Source organism: Xiphophorus maculatus, chromosome 10 (assembly GCF_002775205.1).
Source record: "Xiphophorus maculatus strain JP 163 A chromosome 10, X_maculatus-5.0-male, whole genome shotgun sequence".
In the NCBI taxonomy this organism is placed as follows: domain Eukaryota; kingdom Metazoa; phylum Chordata; class Actinopteri; order Cyprinodontiformes; family Poeciliidae; genus Xiphophorus; species Xiphophorus maculatus.
The window spans coordinates 11,187,192-11,207,434 of NC_036452.1; the positions used below are offsets into that span (position 1 = coordinate 11,187,192).

At 38.2% G+C, this 20,243-nt stretch overlaps 4 protein-coding genes across 6 annotated transcripts; 3 read left to right on the plus strand and 1 right to left on the minus strand.

Moving 5' to 3' along the window:
• The first annotated feature begins 145 nt into the window (after positions 1-145).
• Positions 146-7,294, plus strand: LOC102229556 (putative pre-mRNA-splicing factor ATP-dependent RNA helicase DHX32). The gene is made up of 11 exons (XM_005794784.2): positions 146-755; positions 1,774-1,967; positions 2,714-3,086; positions 3,190-3,429; positions 3,518-3,611; positions 3,704-3,853; positions 4,616-4,807; positions 4,884-5,024; positions 5,334-5,524; positions 5,608-5,795; positions 6,509-7,294. The coding sequence occupies exons 1-11, from the start codon at positions 501-503 to the stop codon at positions 6,690-6,692; spliced, it is 2,202 nt and encodes a 733-aa protein (XP_005794841.1). The 5' UTR covers positions 146-500; the 3' UTR covers positions 6,693-7,294.
• On the minus strand, positions 7,126-10,331 carry bccip (BRCA2 and CDKN1A interacting protein). Its single transcript, XM_005794656.3, has 7 exons — positions 10,052-10,331; positions 9,718-9,792; positions 9,559-9,639; positions 9,386-9,472; positions 8,813-9,000; positions 8,549-8,717; positions 7,126-7,531 (listed from the first exon to the last, which is right to left on the minus strand). The coding sequence occupies exons 1-7, from the start codon at positions 10,181-10,183 to the stop codon at positions 7,361-7,363; spliced, it is 903 nt and encodes a 300-aa protein (XP_005794713.1). The 5' UTR covers positions 10,184-10,331; the 3' UTR covers positions 7,126-7,360.
• A 218-nt stretch (positions 10,332-10,549) lies between these two features.
• Positions 10,550-14,784, plus strand: uros (uroporphyrinogen III synthase). 3 transcript variants are annotated; one of them, XM_005794658.3, is made up of 10 exons: positions 10,550-10,789; positions 11,297-11,360; positions 11,448-11,531; positions 11,775-11,871; positions 11,988-12,062; positions 13,249-13,323; positions 13,416-13,499; positions 13,629-13,714; positions 13,800-13,898; positions 14,454-14,784. In XM_005794658.3, the coding sequence occupies exons 2-10, from the start codon at positions 11,298-11,300 to the stop codon at positions 14,574-14,576; spliced, it is 786 nt and encodes a 261-aa protein (XP_005794715.1). In that variant the 5' UTR covers positions 10,550-10,789; position 11,297; the 3' UTR covers positions 14,577-14,784. The 3 variants fall into 3 exon arrangements, with proteins under 3 accessions (XP_005794715.1, XP_023196996.1, XP_023196997.1); XM_023341228.1 differs by lacking the exon at positions 10,550-10,789 and adding an exon at positions 10,816-10,834; XM_023341229.1 differs by lacking the exon at positions 10,550-10,789 and adding an exon at positions 10,867-11,113.
• Positions 14,785-14,906: 122 nt separating this feature from the next.
• mmp21 (matrix metallopeptidase 21) lies at positions 14,907-19,360 on the plus strand. Its single transcript, XM_023341600.1, has 7 exons — positions 14,907-15,242; positions 15,609-16,458; positions 17,517-17,656; positions 17,738-17,879; positions 18,015-18,272; positions 18,356-18,528; positions 19,055-19,360. Exons 1-7 carry the CDS (start codon positions 15,123-15,125, stop codon positions 19,358-19,360), a joined length of 1,989 nt encoding a protein of 662 aa, XP_023197368.1. The 5' UTR covers positions 14,907-15,122.
• Positions 19,361-20,243: the final 883 nt, after the last annotated feature.

Consider the following 20,243-nt stretch of genomic DNA (forward strand, 5'->3'; position numbering starts at 1 on the left):
TTTTGGAAGAAAGAAAACAGAGTTTTTCTGTTCGATATGGGTGAATTCAAAGAAATAAATGTATGATACTTTTATTTATTCGTTGTGATTTGCCTATAGAAAAAATATTGACTGAATAGCTCCCCCACGTGGCAAATCTGCAAAATTTACAAAAGTACGTCTGAAGCTCAACAGGTTTGTTATTATTTCACAGGTTTGGAAACCCAGACAGTGGATGTTGGTGGAAACATCCTCGACCTCGAGGTACATTCTCTACCTTCCACGTGTGAGTGATGTGGGAGAGATTATGACACGGACCCAAGCTGAGATAACTTTCAGTGGTCAGCATGAAGCGCACGTGTGATGTCACGTTGGGACCAAATTGCTCACCGGTGCGGACAGGCCGTCAACAAGTTGCCCTGCGAGCAACTTCACCAGCACAACTTCAGCACAGCTGGAACCATTGTTGGACCCCTTCGTCCTAAAAATTAGTTTATTTTGCGGAGAACTATTTCTGTGTCATGTCGATTGAAAGTATCTCCATAGAAGCAGATATTTTCTCGGAGAGCGGGGAAGAGAGTGCGTCATTTGGTTTTGGAGATGATCTGGAATTAAACCAGTTCGATGGGCTGCCCTTTTCCTCTCGGTACTACGAGTTACTGGAAAAGAGAAAGGCTCTTCCAGTGTGGAAGGTCAGGAGTAAGTTTGAAGATGCCCTAGAAAACAACCAGCTGGTTATTGTGTCTGGAGTAGCACAAACTGGCAGCAGTACGCAGGTAAGGCGTTTTACCTTTAAAAAGACACTGATAGATATCAGTGACTTTGTTTCTCATATCATATATCATATTCTTGAATCTCTTTAGATTGGGGCTCTATTGTTTTACCCCTTTATTTTAAAGGGCACTTTAACCTGCTTCACGGTGTAGACGGGTTCTTGTTAAGCGATTTTCTTATTCTTCTGGTCTGGCAGTAATCTGTCTTGGACATGAACAAAACACAATATGGTGGTTCAGTTCATTCATGGTTTAACAAAGGGGGCAATTAGAAATAGACAAATGGTTTTCATTTGGCTGCAAGGCATATTTTTCTACTGCAGCAATAATGAATTGATACTGACAACGTCCAAGTGGAGCATTCATCGAAAATGTTGGTATTCCAAGATGATTTTGATAGTTAGAATAAAATATATATTTTCCAGGTACGTTTCCATAAAATTTACATCTTAAGCTGCTGAAAGGGGGTTTATAAAGGCTAATTTAATGGATGTTCTTCATAATGTTGTCCAGGAGAACATTCATAACCCAGTATGCCTGTTTTTTTCCCCCAGCATAATTCTGTGTGCACCTTCACAGGGTTGCCAGATGCTCGATCCAAATTGGTTAGAAAAGAGTATTTCTTTTCCCCGTGATTTGATACCATCATAAAGCTTCAACTTCCCTTGTTTTTGTTAGCAAAATCTGCCCAGCTCAGCAGATGTTGTTGTCACAGAGAGCCTGCCCAATCTGCTTCCTGCCTGCTGGCTTGTCACTCTGTACAAAGAATTTCAGCTGCCTTGTTGGGGGGACCTCCTGCTGCTAAGCCCCAATCCGCTAGAGCCGCCACATGCTGCCGAAGCAATTTCGCATCATGAACAATAATGCTATCGGATCTTCTGCCACTATTTGTTTAGCTCATGCAAGAGCTCATAATGTAATCCTCAAAGCATGCTCTATACTTCAAAAAATGAAGTGATATGATTGGAAACACTGCAATGTTTATGGTGTGAACTTATTTTTGCTGAACATCTCCTTTCAGATTCCTCAATGGTGTGCAGAGTTCTGCCTGTCCGCCCAGTTTCAGCATGGCGTGGTTGTGTGTACACAGACTAACAAAAGGCAAGCTGTGGATCTTGCTCTGCACGTAGCAGATGAAATGGATGTGAACATCGGTCATGAGGTGGGCTACACCATCCCTCTGGAGACATGTTCCTCCTCTGACACTGTACTCAGGTTTGTTGATGTTTATGGTGTTTAGTTTCCCAACAAACAGCATTAGTATAACAACTTGGTGCAATATTTTGCAATGCTCTTGCAAAAGTATCCGCTTCTTCACATTCATGTTACAGTCAAAAACCTCAGTTCATGTCACAGGCACTCCATGTGGTAGAACAACATAAAGTGTTAGAAGGCAAAGTTTTCAAAATTATTTTTTTCAAAGTCAAATTTAGAAACTGTAGCATATGTTTGTATTTATCCCCCTTTTCTCTAACATGCCTGAATAAAATCAACTTGTCCTCGACAGGAGTACATGTTGATTTTGTTGATCTTGTCTTGTGTGTAATTTGACACAAAGCAAATTACGCATTGATCAATGCTGGATCTGCATTGATCCAGCAGTTTTATGAAGGAGTCAGAGGTTTGTTAGAGAACATAAGTGAACAAACAGAATCACAAAAATCAGGGAAAACACACAGAGTATTAAAAACTGCGTGTCAAAAATTAAGATTAACAAAATCTTTATTTCTGCAGAAAAAGCAACTTTGCTTTAAACCAGTTTGAGATGAGACTTAACATCCACTTTAATGGACAACATTGAAATGTAGTGATAATATATATTTAATTCGTCAGCCAGGTGTGTCAACATTTGTATTTTGAGACCCCATTCATCCAAGTTTTAACGTCTGAAGTCATGACCATTGTAAAAACAGCAATGGAAAGAAAAGAAAAACAAAAACTGTCAATCTTTAATCTTTCAGATATTGCACTGATGACATGTTGCTGAGAGAAATGATGTCGGACCCTTTTCTGGAACAATACGGAGTAATTATTATAGACCAGGCCCATGAAAGGACAGTCAGCACAGACATCCTGCTGGGTCTCCTCAAGAACGTCCTCCTGCAGAGGCCTGAGCTCAAGGTGGTGGTCCTCACCATGTCCGCTGTGGTGGACAGGCTCCTGGGTCACTACGGAAGCGTCCCACTCATCAAACTAGAGATCTCTGGTTCTCCTGAGGTGGTGTATACCAAAATGAACAACAAAGACTATTTTTACCTTGCACTTGCACTGCTTCAGGAGATCCACCTTACCAAAGAGATTGGAAATGTCATTGTGTTTTTGGCATCAGAGGAGGTAAGATGGTGCTTTTTATGTTAAGCCAAGAGCTGTTTGTTCAACCAAAAGTTGGTGCTTAAAATCTGTTTTAACAAGGGTTGAATGTAAATGTTTCTAAAAGGATGTCAGCAGAGCTTGGAGTATCATTGAGAGTGAGAGCCCCAGACTGGAAGAGGGACTGGACCAAATCACACCAATCGTTTTGTGCCCAAGCCAGCAAGGGTCCTCACCTTTACTGATCGAACAAGCAGGCACCACAAACTCCAAGAGGGTTTTTCTTTTGGCCCCTAAACAGGAGGCTGTGTGGTTGGCTGGGCAATCAGTCAACTTTGTAATTGACACAGGTGTCCAGAAAAAAATGGTAAAAGCATTACTTCTTCAAGAGATTTCAATAATGAATAACTACAGTGCTGATGGTACACTCTATATTTGTCAATCTTTTTTTGAAGATTTACAATCCAAGAGCAAGAGCTTTCTCTGAGGTGCTTCAACCCATCAGTCAGTGTCAAGCAGATGTGCGCAAACACCTGTGTTCATCAGCAGGTGGATCTTCCAGCTTAAATTCTGTAGTCAAGCTAAAGTTCTTCTGTTGTATGAATTCACATTTATATCAAAATGTGCTTTGCTTTTATTAGGTAAATGTTTCCGACTGTATCCTGAAGCGAGTCTACCCACAGCCGAAATCTACCCACAGATCTTGGACTGTAACATTACACCAACTGTCCTCTACCTAAAGAGAATGGAGATCGCTGGTCTTGGGCAGTGTCACTTTATGGAAAGACCAGGTAAAGCATCCTACCAGTCTGAATGAATTCTGTGTAACATTTATATCTCTAAGTAACTGATTCTCACAAATAGCCTTTTTCTATTTTCCTAAAAGAGCACAGTAGAATTTGTTCTGGGTATCTGTTTGGGTTCATCCACCCATGGTTTAGCTGAGTCGAGAGCTCAGCAACCAACTATTGTCTGCGTTTTGCCCCAATTCCCAGTGTGTACAGAACAGATACAATGAGACCAGTACATTAACAGTTATGCAATATATCTAGTTTAGTGCAGCATCAAAATCAAGTAAAATGGAGGTAAAGGCCAAATAAACTAACGTGTACTGTAATGACGCCAACACCGCAACATGTACCATTTCAAATCTGAATCAATAGTTCTTAGACATACCCACTTGTTAGACTATGCCAAACCAATGTAAGGTTAATAACATATCACCAATTTCACTTTGGCATAATAGATTTACACTATAGAGTAATGTCCTGTGTTGGACATCTGAGGAGGATGTGTGGTACACAAAGGAAAACAACCAGCTGGTTATTGTCCCAAACTAGCAGGAGTATGCAGGTAAGATATTTAACTGGGACAGCGCCCCAAAAAATGTTTTATTAGAGGATCAACACAGTGACTGACGCACATATTACTGTATTTTACTGTGACATGGTTCCAAATATCTGCATATATAAGATCTGTGAAGTTGCCCTAAAAAAACCTTTTTTTAATAGAAATAAAATATGTATTTTTTATGTTTGTGTCTTTTGTGACAGATCCAGAAGGTCTCATGCAGGCCTTGGAGGAGCTGGACTACCTTGCAGCTTTAGATGATGATGGGAACTTGTCTGAAATTGGCATCATCATGTCTGAAATCCCCCTGGATCCTCAGATGGCAAAAGCTCTGTTAGCGTCCTGCGAGTTTGACTGCGTTAGTGAGATGCTGACAATCGCAGCCATGCTGTCAGGTATGCACAATCCACATGTTCAGCCTGAAAAAGTTTTGATTCATTTTAGGAGCTTCTGTCTGTCTTTGTGTTTCAGCACCAAGCTGCTTCCTGCGGCCAGCTGGCAGCATGACCCAAGAGGCATTCAAGTGTCAGAGAAAGTTCCAACATCCTGAGGGCGATCACTTCACACTCATAAATATCTACAATGCCTTCAAACAAAAACAAAAAGATCAATGTAAGTTGGACTGCTTTGAGTATAGAGTTCCATTTCTAAATTTGATGCAGTAAATTTTAAAACCCAATTTGACTCAAATTATGAAAAGTTTGGGAAAATGTTGGTAACTCACTTAAAAAAAACTGAAGGTTATTATATAATACCTTTATAGAGGGATGTGTCTATATATTAAATATTTAATCATACTTTAATGATTTCAGCTAATGAAAAACACAAGTTTTTTTTTTCTTTTTTTAAGCAAAGTGGGAAAAACAAAGGTCAGTTATCTGAATGTTGTGTACTCAAATTCTTTTTTTAAAATCGTTTTAGACTTGAATGTAAAAACTTGGTGCCAAGATTATTTTCTGGATCATTCCGCTCTGAACATCGCTGACACTATCAGATCAGAGCTGACTAGCACCCTGAACCGAATTGAGCTTCCCATTTCTGAACCGGCCTTTGGAACCAAGACAAACACTAACGACATAAAAAGAGCCCTGCTGGCTGGATTCTTCATGCAGGTAAGAAATAAAAGCATATCAGTGTTATTTCTTTGTACTCCTCAGCTTTATTCATTTTTATATTTTTCTTTTCATTTGCGGAGATTGCTCGAGATGTGGATGGATCGGGGAATTATCTCATTCTGACGAACAACCATGTGGCCCAGTTGCACCCGTTCTCTGGCTACGGAGTTCAGTCACACAAACTGGGACTACCAGAATGGGTTGTCTTCAACGAATACGCCCTGGCTGAAAACAGCCTGAGAACAGTGTCGGAGATTTCCCCTCAAGTGTAAGTTTAGTTCAGTAGACATGTACAAATGAGTTATAAGTAAGGGTTCTGACACTTTTTTTTTTTTTTTGCAATTTTCTAACTTGGGCGTTTGAGCACAAGACATTTACCTTGAACGTGCTTGTTAAGAAGTTGTATGAACATAGATAGGAACAAGTACCTGTTTGTTGAACAAATATTGCAGCTCAGTTTTGAATCACTCTCAGAATAAATGCAGATTCTTGGAAGCAAAGTTTTATTTTATTTCTTTAAAAATAAGTTTTTGGTAGTTGAATAATTGAAATTCCTGTTCATTCTAAATTTGAAGTCATATAGAGACTGAAAAAGGAAGTAAAATAGCTGTTTTGAAGTTGTTTTTTAATTGCTCATTTACTCAAAAAGTCAAGATCAAAACACTGTTGGGTGAACTGTTAAAGTCAAAGATTTTCTAAAGTACTTGACATAAATATTATTAAGAAAACCAGTACATTTATTTAACATTTTTGGACTTGTTCTATAGAAACTTGTAGGACAAACATTTCCTTAATTATTCATACCTGGATATGACTTAGTTAAATTCAAACTATTTAAGACAGTGTAAGAACCCTTATAATTGCTCGTGTTTGCATAATAAAAAATGTATCTTAAAATACCTACAGATTTTTTTCTTTGTGCTCTTTTATATGAACTCCATTTTTTGTAATGTATATTTTTAATTTGATTTTGTGTTTTAGGTTCAATGAAATGGCACCGATGTACTTCTTCTACAATCTGCCCCCTAGTGAAAGCAAAGACATACTGCAAGACATGTTGGACTCTGAGGAATCCAGACGTTGCACAAAGAAAGAAAACAGAAACAGTGACACTGACAGAAGCTGTGCAGCTGGAACACAAACTGACAAATGTTTGATTCAGTGAGCTGAAGCATACGGGTTGCAGTTTTAAAACTGTAACCCATATACTTGTGTATAAATATTTTACACAAGTAAAATATTTGTAGCAGAATCTACAGGGGTCGTTTGTAGCCTGAAGGCTTTTGTAAACACTTCATGGAATGCTAAAGAGCCGACATATTGAAAACTGTGTCAGTAATAAATTCCAGTATGTAGATTTGTTACTTTTCACAAGATATGTCCCAGAGAACTCTGTGTAAAACAACTACGTATCCCAAAAGTTATTTCAGATTCATAAGCCGTTATATTTTTGTCTAGATCAGGAAACAGCCTTAGGAATTGAAATGGAAAGACAAGAATGAGCTCTTAATATTTCAGAGGGGGTTTTTTTTGTTTTCTTTTTTGCAAGATGTAATCAAGAAGCTTTGTTAAAAACTGTTGAAGTGGACAAAACAGGATTTCAATATGAAAAGGATACATTTACTTCATTTGACTTAATTACAAGTTATGTGTAGTCTTAAAAGTTATTGTACAGTATATTTATTCAAACAAATTAAACAGCTAGTCTTTTAATTTCTGATGCCTTGTACTTATTTAGCCACAAAAGCTCTTTTTAGAATAAGGAAGCCACCAATAGTAGCTGAGGTTTTAAACAGCCTTTTTGCATAATCTCCAGATTGTCTGAGTCTTGGCTCACACAGTCAGGAATTCCTTTAGTTTTTCCATTACAGCAGGCATTCTGTCCATAGGTATCACCATCACCGTCCTGAAAGGCTTCATGGGAACGTCGTCAAACGACCACCTGCCACTTAGACAGGAATCTGCATCCTCTTGGACTGAGTAGTGGAACTTTATGATGGCTTGCTGTAAAACAAAAGCTAAGAATCAGCTGAAGGCAGAGTCAATGAATTTGAATTTTATTTAAAGATTTGGTAATTCAGTAAAATATTTTGGGGGGTTTAATTCTTTTATGATTTACAGCTCATGAAAACCCAAGATCTGTTTCTCACAAATGAAAATCTTACATAAGCCCAATAAAAAACATTTTAATACACAGTCTGAGAAGTACATCCATGTACTGCATTGTATAATATTTCAGTACTTGATCAGGTTCACGTCTCATTTTGTATGATCTCCTACATTAATGTGCCGACTTTGAACTGGATGAACACAGAGAACCAAAAGCAACAGTTGATTTCCTAAATTGTCACAAGACACTTGGATTCTGTGTTTCTCCACTTAACTCCAGAGGCTCCAGAACCTCTGAAACCTTAACTCAAAATGATCCAAGAACTTTGGATCACTGAGCAATAGTTCATTCTTGGTCCTCCTTTGCCTGGATATGACACGAAAGAGGAAATATGGCTTCCACATCCTGGAGGACGTGGCGGCTCTTGAAGCATCGACTCCAGTCTAAACCTTCAGAATCTCCCTCCAACACATGAATGAGCTTTTGCTGCACAATTATGTCAAAGCTGCACCTATCCATGTCACTTGTGCACCTTCCACCACACTTTGTCCTTCCACTCAACTTTCCATTAACCTTAGATGCAGCACTCTTTGAACAACCTTATTTAGCAATGACCTTTTATGGCTTATCCTAACAAGTCTACCTTCTTCCCCACACTAATGTAGGCAGTAACATTTGCCTTTTTGCTCCTACTTACATTTAATGACAAACTGCATTTTTGGTTTTCATCAGCTGTGAGTTAGAATCTAACAGGAATAAACAGTTCAAATATATCATGGTATTCTGCAATCTATACTACTTTCACATTTTGAATAAAACTACTAAAATGAACTAATTATTTCTGATTTATCGGAACCTGTAGATCCAATCTGGTTTAAATCTTCCACAGCTTGTATGATTTTTGACTGTACCTCATGAAAGAATTCCTCCTCTGCATTGACAAACATGTACTCCTCTTTTGGAGCTTCTCCTCTGGCAGGGATGCTCTTGGTTGCCTCTTTGCAGGTCTTGCTGATCATCAGGCAGTAGTGACACCTCCCGCTGGGTTTGTTTGTCCTCTGGGCTTCTGCCATTTCTTCCCTGAAAGTCAAAGTCAATTTTCTTTCAACATTCCGGATTAGCCGATGTAAAATATTTGAGCCAGGAAGTGATGAGAAGTAAAACTGAGGACCCACTGCAGCTGTTTATGGAGAGGAAGGGCAATTTGTGGAGGTACGTTGATGAAGCGCTCGCTCAGCAGCAGACCCACAGGTTTGCTTGTGTCGCTGAAGATCTTCTCGAGCTGTTCTGTTACGCTGTGAGGAGCGTTCTTCTCACACTGGCCCACTATCAGCTCCTTGACATCCTCCACACACTGTATACCCTACAAAAAAAGATATATAATAATAATTATCCCTTACATTTAAAGATTTCAAACCATTTTTAATTCCCAATTTGCATCTTTCCCACACAAATTTAAAACCCATTTAAAGCATAAATGAAGATGATTAATAGACAATATTTCTACACAGATCACACTTTAAATATGGTGGAAAATATGAAAGAAAAGAGAGCAGAGAATCGGATGGCTGATTCAACTGAATGGTTTGTTTGATTTGTTGGGTGATTATTTGACAGAAAATAAAACTGATTGGCTAAACAACATGTGCATGTACAGACAAAGGATGAATGACTGGATTGTTGTACAGATGAATGATTGATTTTAGCACCGGACAATCACTCAGGGTTGCATATGTCTGCAATGTTACCTTTCTCTCTGTCAGGTTGAGCATAGTGATGAACCCAAACACTTCATCTGGATCATCATCATCACTGTCCTCTGGCACTTCAGCTTGCTGCAGCCAAACGAAGGGACAAAGTTAACAGAAAGCAAGGCAAAGCAAGTCAGATTAAAAAGCATGTAATGTAATGATAGACCCACCTTGATGACACTTCCAACGTGATTCTGCTGGATAATAATGTCAGTCATCTCTGATACGTCTACATGAGCCTTCAGGAAGAGCTGTGGCCAATGATAGCAGAAGTGACATCAATAACAGTCCTCTGAACTTATTTTTCACATAAGTTTACGGTTTCTTACCTGCTTTAACAGCTTCTTAACGCCGTTGAAATCATTGGATGAAATAGCGTGAGCCTCAAAATCCACCAAAACCTCCTGAAACAAAAAGTGGAAAATATGAAAATTACAAACCGACAGCATCAGGTAGTAGCCAAAAGCTCACGTGTTTAATCTACGAAGTAAACACACAAACGTAAGCGTGTGAAGCAAATTTCGCTAAACTACCGGATAGCAAAGCAACAAAAAGTAAAAAGTTAAATAAGGTTCTTGTGCAGACCTCGTAAATAAACGGAAGATTTCAGCTAACAGGCTAAGGAGGCCATTTGGGTACTTAATTAGTTATTTGTTGTTTCACCTCATTAATTTCTTCATCGCTGACATCCTCCGCAGATTCGTCATCATCCTCGGGGTTCTCATCCGAGCTGTTCTCACTTTCTTCGGGATTTTCACCCAAGCCAACTGCTCTCCTCTTAGCCGAAGAAGCCATGCTTGCAAACGTGAAACACGTTTATTTTTAGGTGGGCGGGGAAAGGGTTAAAGTTCAGGATATAGAAATAGAAAAGTAGAAGCCGCTATGATCCCTACAAAAGGATGTCAACTCTCGCATCCGTAGTTTTTTTTTTTTTTTTACGTGTTTTTCTAAAAAGTGCCACTTGCAATATGGCAGCGAGGTCGACGTGCGAAACAAACTCGTAGCTCTTGTACTCAGCTTCTATGCTCTTCGGCATCTGCGGTTCAGCAAGAGCGATGCAGAAGCTAAAGCACCGAGGCCGCCATTTTGGCTCTAAACGTACAGGGTTGTCGCTCTCCGCTGAACAGGGGAGCCGCAATGTCGGCTTGACTGCAAGCAGGAAATGGAAGTAACTATTTTCCCTAACCGGGGAAATCACCGTTTAGACGCTAACAAAACTATCTATACCGGGAAAAACATAAACGTATTTAACGCACGGTAACAATTCTTTAATTTGGTGTTTTAAAATTAACACTTGTTGAACTGCTTTTGCATACATCATTTACATTAAAAAATTGCAATACGTCATCTTGAACACCCATTCCTGACCATACATGAAAACGTCTGTATGGATAGCTGAAGGTACGTTATATCTTGATTTTAATCAAAAAGACGAAACCTTTTCTGGTTTGTCTATTTTTAACTATTCGGTATGAATATCATCTTAGCGCTTTAGATGCTAAAAACTTAATTGCTATGTAGCATCTGGAATAACTAATAGCTTGCAGTATATTCTCTTAGCTATAGCTAATTTGTCACCAATTGTAAACAATAACAAACAGGCTGCAGAACACTCAGCGTATTCCAAAAATATCACTGTGTGTTTAACTTTATAGTACTTTGTAATTTCTGTTTGCTGTTAGTGAATATTGCCAGTACTTGCTATTGCTAACCAGCACATTAAGGGTGAGTCAATAGCGTTATCAGTATGTGACAGTTTTAGGGAGTGACTGAGTTATAAGAGCCTCCACACCCACTGTCAGTAGTCGTTTTTCAACTTTGAGTTTCTGTATTCCGTTGCCCTTTCAACAAAAGAACTTAAAATCTTACTTTTTTCGCATTCTTAGTTATTTAGTGTTTCTTTGACAGGATGCGTGTATTATTACTTAAAGAGCCGAGAGATGAGGAATCTGGACCTGATCCATACTTGAAGGTAGAAGCACACTTATCCAAATCCAGAAGAAACAGTAGTAATGTGATTGATGAAATGGTTTTTATGTGTCATTTTCTGCATCTAAAGGAATTGGAATCGCATGGACACAAAGCAACACTCATCCCTGTGTTGTCTTTTAAGTTTGTCTCGTTAAACACCTTTTCTGATAAGGTACGTTTCATTACAAATGAATAAACATCTCCATCATGCATACACAGGAATACAACCCCTGGAACAAAAATGTTAAACAATTTAAAAATTGTAATCTGTGCTTATGCTGTATCAGCATAATCCCACACTGAAAATGCAATCTTTAATATGAGTACTATGTTAGAAATAAACTTTATCATAAATTCATAAAAGAAACATGGGTTTTTAACAGTTTTTTAAAATAGAATGTATTGTTTTTGTTAGCTTTTTCAGCCAGAGAAACACGGTGGCCTGATCTTTACCAGTCCCAGAGCAGTGGAGGCTGTGAAGATGTGCTTAGACATGGGAGGAAGGAGAGAAGGTGAATTTATCCCATAAAATAAGCACATGCTTTAAGCATTAGGAGATATTTGTGTTGTGCTTTTCTGAAAGTTAAATTTTACATTATGATTGGTAAAACATGTCTTCTTTATCCAGAATGGAACAAATCCATAAAAGACAAGTGGAACTCAAAATCCATATATGTGGTGGGGAAGGCAACTGGAGCATTAGGTAAGTTGTTGAGCACAATTTTCTTAAATCAGCATTTCCTAAACATTCCTAATGGATAGTGTACCTTATAAACTATTTATATCTGAGTGTGACACACACCTGGTGCTTGCAGACATGTGTGAAGAGGTTTGAGTACGATCAGCCAGTTGTTAGACACAAGTGACAGATTGCTGTGACGTACAGAAGCCCAATTTGGTCTTCAGATAACAAGCAGGTGGAAAACTTCCCAATGTTTGCTTAACTTCTCCATTGTCCATCTTTAAAAAGACTGAATTTACTTTCTTTGACACATACACCGTTTTTATTTTTGCAGTAATATGTAAAATGGAACGTTTTATCCTTGTTTGCTTGAAATTAAATTTTTACTGTTTTATAATTTGTGGTTACTTGTGTGAAGCTGCAGGTGTTTTGCGTGTTCAGCTAAACATGTGGATTGGGATGTACTGTAGCACTGTCTTACAGATGATCAGGATATTCACAATTCAATTCACTGTGCCTTGCAATAGTAGTAGTTTCCACATTGTGTCTCATAACAACATGAAACTTGAATATTTTATTGGGATTTTTTGTGACATTTGAAAACTAAGCCTGGTTTTACTTTGACTCCACAATTTTAAGCTACTTTGTGTTGGTGTGTGATATAAAATCCCTATGAAATATATCTTAATTTTTTTCATTGGTTGGTTTTAACATGCCTAAATTGGCAAAATACTTTGGCAAGAGATCGTGTACAAATCAGCACAACGTCTTCATTTATTCCTTACCTCTTTCTAATTTTTTCACAAACTCTTCTCAAGTGGGCCTGCTAAGTATCTTTGCAGACTGTTTGAAGGTTTTCAAGTGATATTTTTGCTCTGGAAGAGACACATTTTTATTATATAATACTGATTGTGACATCAGTCAAAATATGATTTTGTGTCATTTAAATGTTTGCAAAAATAATGTCTACTTGTACAGCTGTAAGCATATTACTAAAGGGCACACGTTAGTCAAATTGTTTGATTTAACTTATAAGCAATGCAAAACATGACAGATTGACAGACATAAATCAGTATTTTAACACAATCATTCTATTATCAAAAAAATTGTTACATGAAAACTCGACATAAAGAAGATGATCTAGTTAAGGATGATCAGCATAGGGTTTGTGTTAATCTTTGTTCTGTTTGCGCTTTGCTCTGTGCAGTTCAAAGTCTGGGTCTGAAGCCCCTGGGAGAGGACACAGGGACAGCTGATGTCCTATCACGTCTTATTATTGAAAGTATGATATGATCTGTACTGTTCTCTCACAGTTATTAGGCAAACTGAAAATTTCTATTAAGCATTATGATGTGATTCTTCTTTCTGTCTTAGGAGAGGACACCAATATCCCACCGCTTTTTTTCCCCTGTGGCTCAATTAAAAGAGAAGTCTTGCCCATGGCTTTAAGGGAAAATGGTAAGCATTTTCTTCTATTTATAGACAATTAAAACTTAAGTCCATAAATGCCCTCTGGGGTTATGCTAATTAATGAGATAATAACTGCAGTACCTTTGTCACTGTGGGGATTTATTTCTTTGTTTCCAGGAGTTCCCTTAGAGACTCTGACTGTCTATCAAACGGCTGAACATCCAGATCTTGAGAAAAATCTGAAAAACTACTTCACAGAGCAGGTGAAACCAAACTTCTTCTGTATTTTCAAGTAAAAAAAAAGCTGTTTGATATATTATAAATAGTAACTTACCTATCTACTCACAGGGAACTCCAGCAAGTATAGCTTTCTTCAGCCCATCCGGGGTGAAGTTTTGCCTGGAAGTAGTGCGAAGGTTGTCGGGTGAACAACTCAATGAAATAAAGGTGTAGTTTCTTTATAATTGCTCACAAGAAGATATGAATCGTTCACTGGTTCTTTTTTTCTAAAGGATTCCAAGTCAGAAAATACTACACCCATACTTACTTCTTATATTCATAATTACTTGCTTGCGGAAGTCTTCTATGCTTTTTCACATATTGCCACATTTCCACCACAGCGTTGTTTATTGGAATTTTATGTGACATGTCAACACAAAGTCGTGCAAAATTTTAAAGTAAAAGTGTATTTTCAAATAAAAAGTGGGGTGCGCATTTGTATTCAGCCCCTTTTATTCTAGTATCAAGAGAGTTCACCTGAATGTTACATACTCCAGTATAAATGCCCACATGTATTATCTGTTTTAGTTCATTTTAAATATCTCTTTTATCATAAGAAATGTAGTCCTGTGGTTCTAAATAAAACTCTAGATTTGCAAAACAATTAGAGACATTTCTCAAATGCCTTGCAAAATGTGATTTTATAAAGTATTGATTAAGGATCGCTGAATACAAATACATGCCTGAATACAAATATTTGTGTCTGACTCAATTTGTCTGTAGTTTGCCGCCATCGGGGCGACTACACAAGATGCTATGACAGCAGAAGGCCTTTGTGTGAGCTGCACAGCTGAAAAGCCAACGGCGGAGCATTTGGCAGCAGCGATAGCCACGGCTCTACAGTGATCATCCTGAGGCATCTACTCTTTAATCCGACCAATCTATCTGTTGTCTGTCTGGTTCAACATTATATAAAAATGTCAAATCATGTTTAGTATTTTGCTGCTCATGTCACCATTGCTGGACTTAAAATTTGCACTGAAAAAATGTTTGTGTCATGAAGGTCAAGGAACTTTATTTTATTTCAAACCTGTTAGTGTAAGATTAGTTTTTCAAATAAAGCTTGATTAATGTGATTAAAAATCCAAATGGCAAACTGTGCTTTGTTGAAAACAGGTGATGATGACAAAGGTTCTTTACATCGTTTGTTGTTCACATGAAAGTGAGATCGTAACCCAGTCCACAGGTTAGTGAATGTTTATCTAAACAATTGGAGCATGAATAACACATCCAGTTGTATTCACTGAGGAGAAGTTTACTTTTCACACACAACTAAGGAAAGTGGCTAAAAGTGGGTGTGTAGAAACTCAGGACTTGCTTATAAAGCAGTGCTGCTCTGTGCGTGGACTACTTAGTTCCTCCACAAAGGTCAAAGAGTCAACTGGAAACACGATGCTGACTGTTATCCAGCTGATGCTTTTAGTTTTTCTGACAAACCCAAATCATGGTGAGAAACTTTTCCACAGCCGGGATCATTCCGACATGCAGATTCCTAAATCTCACCGAGCTCCTGTCATAACAGATGAATATGAAGCGGAGGTAATTATTGACATTTTATTTTTCCAGTTATACTGACATTTTAATGAAACTTAAGTAGAAAAAACATGTAAGCTAACCTTAGTCAAATTTGATGATGTGCTCATGGTATGTGTATTATGCTAACATTGGTGATATGCCAATATTAACATACTTAAGGGCTCTTTCCATATAAAAATTACAAGTAGCAAAAGTTGCAGTCTTATAATTGTGAAAACACTTCTTGGTTTGATATTTAAATGGCTCCGGACAACAAAAAATAATTGGAAAAAATTTCAGCAGGAGGATCTCAATATGCTCCATAGTATTTTTACAATAATTGTCTTGTGGATATCCTTTTAGTTATTTCTTTCTAGGTATGGATTTATCAAAACACCCCAGCAGGAGGAGATCCAGATGAAACAAACTGGCATTTCATTCAGTGATGACTTCTTGGATGACTTTCAAACAGCAATCCAAGAGGGAACCTCAGTGCCTCTTTCAAGGGACATACCTGAAACTAGTTATGGCGAGGTCCACAAAAGTGAATCTGAGAGTCAAGCATTTGTTTCAGCCCTTAAGGAGTTTCAAATGGTGTCTGGACTGCCTGTTACAGGAGTGTTTGATGATGCCACCAAGGATGCGATGAACAAACCAAGGTGTGGGGTTCCTGACAAGGAGATAGTCCCAAATCCCCACGTTGTAACCGAGAGCGTCGGTGGCTTAGAGTTGGAAAACAGTTGGAATGAAACTTTCAATGAGATTGACGGTAACAACACAGAAAACAGCATAATTGGCAGCTCGTCAAACTCTTCTGAAGATGACGTATTAAATTTTAACGATACAGAAAGCCTCCCGACCATTTCAAATGATACACACAAAAACAATAGTTTGGGTAATCCAACCGGAAATAGCAGCTGGACCTCAAGCCAGAGTCAACCTTTGCAGAACGGAAAGCTTCACCTTGCTGATCTCATGTCAAAAAAAAGGCGAAAACGGGATTTGACAGAATCTGGGTACATGGCGTTTTCTAAGGATGTTCTGAGGTGGCGGTTAATTGGAGAAGGTTACAGCAGCCAACTGACCGTTGATGAGCAGAGATACATCTTCAGGTTGGCCTTCAGAATGTGGAGTGAGGTGTCTCCACTGGAATTTGTTGAAGATACCTGGTCACCATTGGAGGATGTTGATATCAAGCTGGGCTTTGGCACAGGTGGGCATTAGTCAGTATGTCATATACTCACTTTGTCATAATGTATTGTGTATAATTTACTGGGTTTTAGTAATGTCTGTCACTGTGTAGTGAACTTTTGAGCAAGAGTGTTTTACAGCCACAGACTTAAATGTATTTAATCAAAATTGTGACTAACTTAAATTAGCAGATAATTGAGACGTGTAGGAAAGGCTAAAAACATTTTCCGGTCAGATGAAACCAAAATGGATGTTTCTAGCCAATATGCAAAAGGTGATGTGAAAATATACTCTGCTGCAAGAAAATAGTTCACATCAAAGCATATTTATGTGTTAGGATGACTCAATCAAAGTCCAGACCTAAATCTAACCGAGTGGCAAGATTTTAAAACGCTGATGCTCACAGATGGTCTTTATCCAAACTGATTAGCTTCAGCTGTTTGGCAAGTGTTTTAGTCTGTAGATGTGAAAAAACCAAAGGACTTGCAGATATGCTCACAGCAAAAAGTATTTGTCAAGTCTAGAATATGCTTTATCAGTAAACGAGTATGAAAATAGGTAAACTGAGGATGAAAAAAAAGAATTTCGGGGAAATAAATGTATTATTTTACATTAATAAATACTTAAAGGAATCAATTCTTTGTCTTTAAATTGCCACAATGTACTTTAGATTTTGTCAGTGATAAAACAGGTTGTTGTTTTTTTTTTTGATAGTGGTTTTTACAGATTAAAAATTGTGTTTTAAAAATCCTTTTGTTTATTGTAGAATAATTCAGTCAAACTAACTACTGCAGATTTTAAAATAATGCTGACAAAGTTGACACGAATTAATCAAATAGCTCTTGCCTAATTGAAAATCATGTTTTAGTTTTTGAAAATCATTTTTTTGTTTTTGGATTATTGTATAATTTATAGAAATGATAAAGAGTAAAAGCTTACTGGAAAGTCTGGAATCTTATGTAAACTGTAGATAAAACTAACAAATCTAAGTCTAAAAAATGTGTAGTAATTGCAATTAAAAAAATAAGATTCATTTTGGCTTTTCTTTATTTTTTTCTTCACATTTTCCCTTCTTCACAGGAAGACATCTGGGATGTAATCAAAAGTTTGATGGCACTGGTCAGGAATTTGCCCACGCGTGGTTCCTGGGAGATATCCATTTTGATGATGATGAGCATTTCACTGGTCCCAGTTCTCACACTGGTATAAGCCTCCTTAAAGTAAGTAAGCATGCTGACTATAGCCAATTACTGGAAAATCAAGAAGGTGACTGACTGCCCCCTTCATATTCTTTCTCTTAGGTAGCAGTTCATGAGATCGGCCATGTTTTGGGGCTGCCTCATATCTACAGGCCTGGATCCATAATGCAGCCCAGCTATCTGCCTTATGAATCCAGCTTTGAGATGGACTGGATGGACAGGAAAGCTATTCAGCATCTATATGGTGCTCTAATATTAACACTTCTTGGACACACTCAACTAAAATTCCCAAGAGATTCAGCTTGGGATAGAGATATATAATAATTATATGAGATTATTCTTGTAATTGCTGCCTATTTCTCTTCACGTTTGACCCCAGGTGGCTGTAAAGGCCGGTTCAGCACTGTGTTTGACTGGATCAGGAAAGAGAAGACGCCCTACGGGGACATAAGGATCCGCTTCAACACATACTTCATGAGAGATGGCTGGTACTGGCTGTACGAGAACAGAAACAACAGGACACGATACGGGGACCCAGTCGCACTGCAAATTGGCTGGCATGGGATTCCCAGTGATGGAGTAGATGCATACGTACACGTGTGGTCCACAAAAAGAGAGGCTGTTTATTTCTTTAGAGGTAGAGAAAGTATTTCATTTCCACTGTTTTCTAAAAGTGAAACATTTGAGGGAAGTCTGTGTGACAGCCTGTCACTGTCGAAGGTCTGCAGTTCTGGAGATACGATAATGAGAACGACCGGGTGTTTAGACACGACTCTGAGGGTCGCCGGTATCCGAGGCTAATTTCTGAGGGCTTCCCAGGGATTCCCAGTCCTATTGACTCAGCCTTTTATGACAGGAGAGACTCCCACATCTACTTCTTCAGAAGAACTCAAGTAAGAAACATATTCTTGGATTTATTTGAGTGAGTCTAAGTAAAAATGTGTGTCTCACTTATTGTACTAATTTCTTTCAGTAGAAAGAAATTAATTCAATAAATTAAGTATCATTTATTGCTGGTCTGTTTCATAAAATACATAAAAATTTAAGCCTACTGAAAAATATGTTCTAAACAAACATGCCACATCTGCGCTAAACCTCTTTGCTCAGCAGGAAACTGAATGAAGCATGTGCATATATGCAGGTAACTAAGTGCAGTTTAATTATTTAACCTTGGCAGTAAAAGTCAAAGCAAGGGGAGAACAGATTATTAAATGACATCACCCAATCATTTAAATCTTTAACAATACAACAGCTGGTAGTTAGAACGGAAAATCATATCTTGTAAAGAGCACAGGCTAATTGTTTTTTTTAGCGTCCTTTGGGAACGTATTCAAGCAGAAAAAAGTCCTACACTTTCTCTGTTATTTGTAATTAGTCAGATCTCTGTTTGCGAAATGATTTAACTCTCCGTCTGAACAGGTGTATGCATTCAGCGTGGAAACAAACAGCTTGGCGAGTGGCTTCCCCAAACACATCCGAGATGTTTTCCCTCCAGTGGAGAGCGGAGACCATCCAGATGGCAGCATCGACGCTGCCTACTTCTCCTACTCCCACAGTGCCCTCTTTCTGCTCAAGGGTACGCGCTTCTGGCGAGTGGTGGGCAGCCTCGAACGCTGGCGCCGGCCCTTTCTGCCGCGAAATGGCTTGATGCCACACAAGGAGGTGGATCAGCAGTGGTTCGACATCTGCGACGTTCATCCCACCTCGCTCAAAGTAAGCCGCTGATGGGGGGCTGCAGCAGAGATAAAACACACCACTCATGTCTACAGATGTATTCTGCTGCTTTACCTTCAGGGATGTTATTTTTTGTGTGTGTGTGTGTGTGTGATGTCGGCTGTGTAATCTTTTCAAAAAGACAAAAACAACTCTGTTGGCATGTTTTCACACAAGTGTGCTGAAATGTACAGAACAGCTGCTGTTAGCTTCTCTTTTATTCATTAGAGATGCAGATAGATTTACAAAAGATGCCATTAGTTCAAATGTCTAGAGTGTTGACCTGAATAAATGTGTAGCGTATTTACTTATTCTTTTGAGTTTTATTTTAAGCGATTTGAAGCAAAGCTGGTCAAAGTTGTTGCCTTCAATAGTTATGAGCCTTTTTCCAAAAGAAATTAAAGATCAAACTTTTTTTTCATTACATAAGAAAAATGTATTTTTCAGTAGGAACACAGAAGACATGAAGTAAACATTTGGTTGTTAATTAGTGATTCCCCTTCAGCAAGTAAACAGCTTGGTAATTAGTCCCAGTTTTTGTTTGGGGCTCATTTTTTCTGCAAAGTTTTTTAATTTATTTTAGTGACTGTGAGAAATATGAGAGATTTGAAGGGACTTTAGATGCCTTTTCTATTGTAACTATCAGGTTAGGTGAAGCTACATTCATGTTAATACGCGACATAATCAGGATGAATCCTGTCTTTTCAGGTGGTGAGCTCTCTGTCATGAACCTGGGGTGTTAGTAGTTTGATTGTTTTGTTTCTTTATATCTGTTTAAGTCTTGCCTTATTCTGTTCAATCCCTTTTATTTATAGTTGTTCAAAAGGTCTTGGCATACAAATTCATTCCTTTGTATGTAGTTTATTTTTGCTTTTTGTTCTTTGTGGATTTGGAT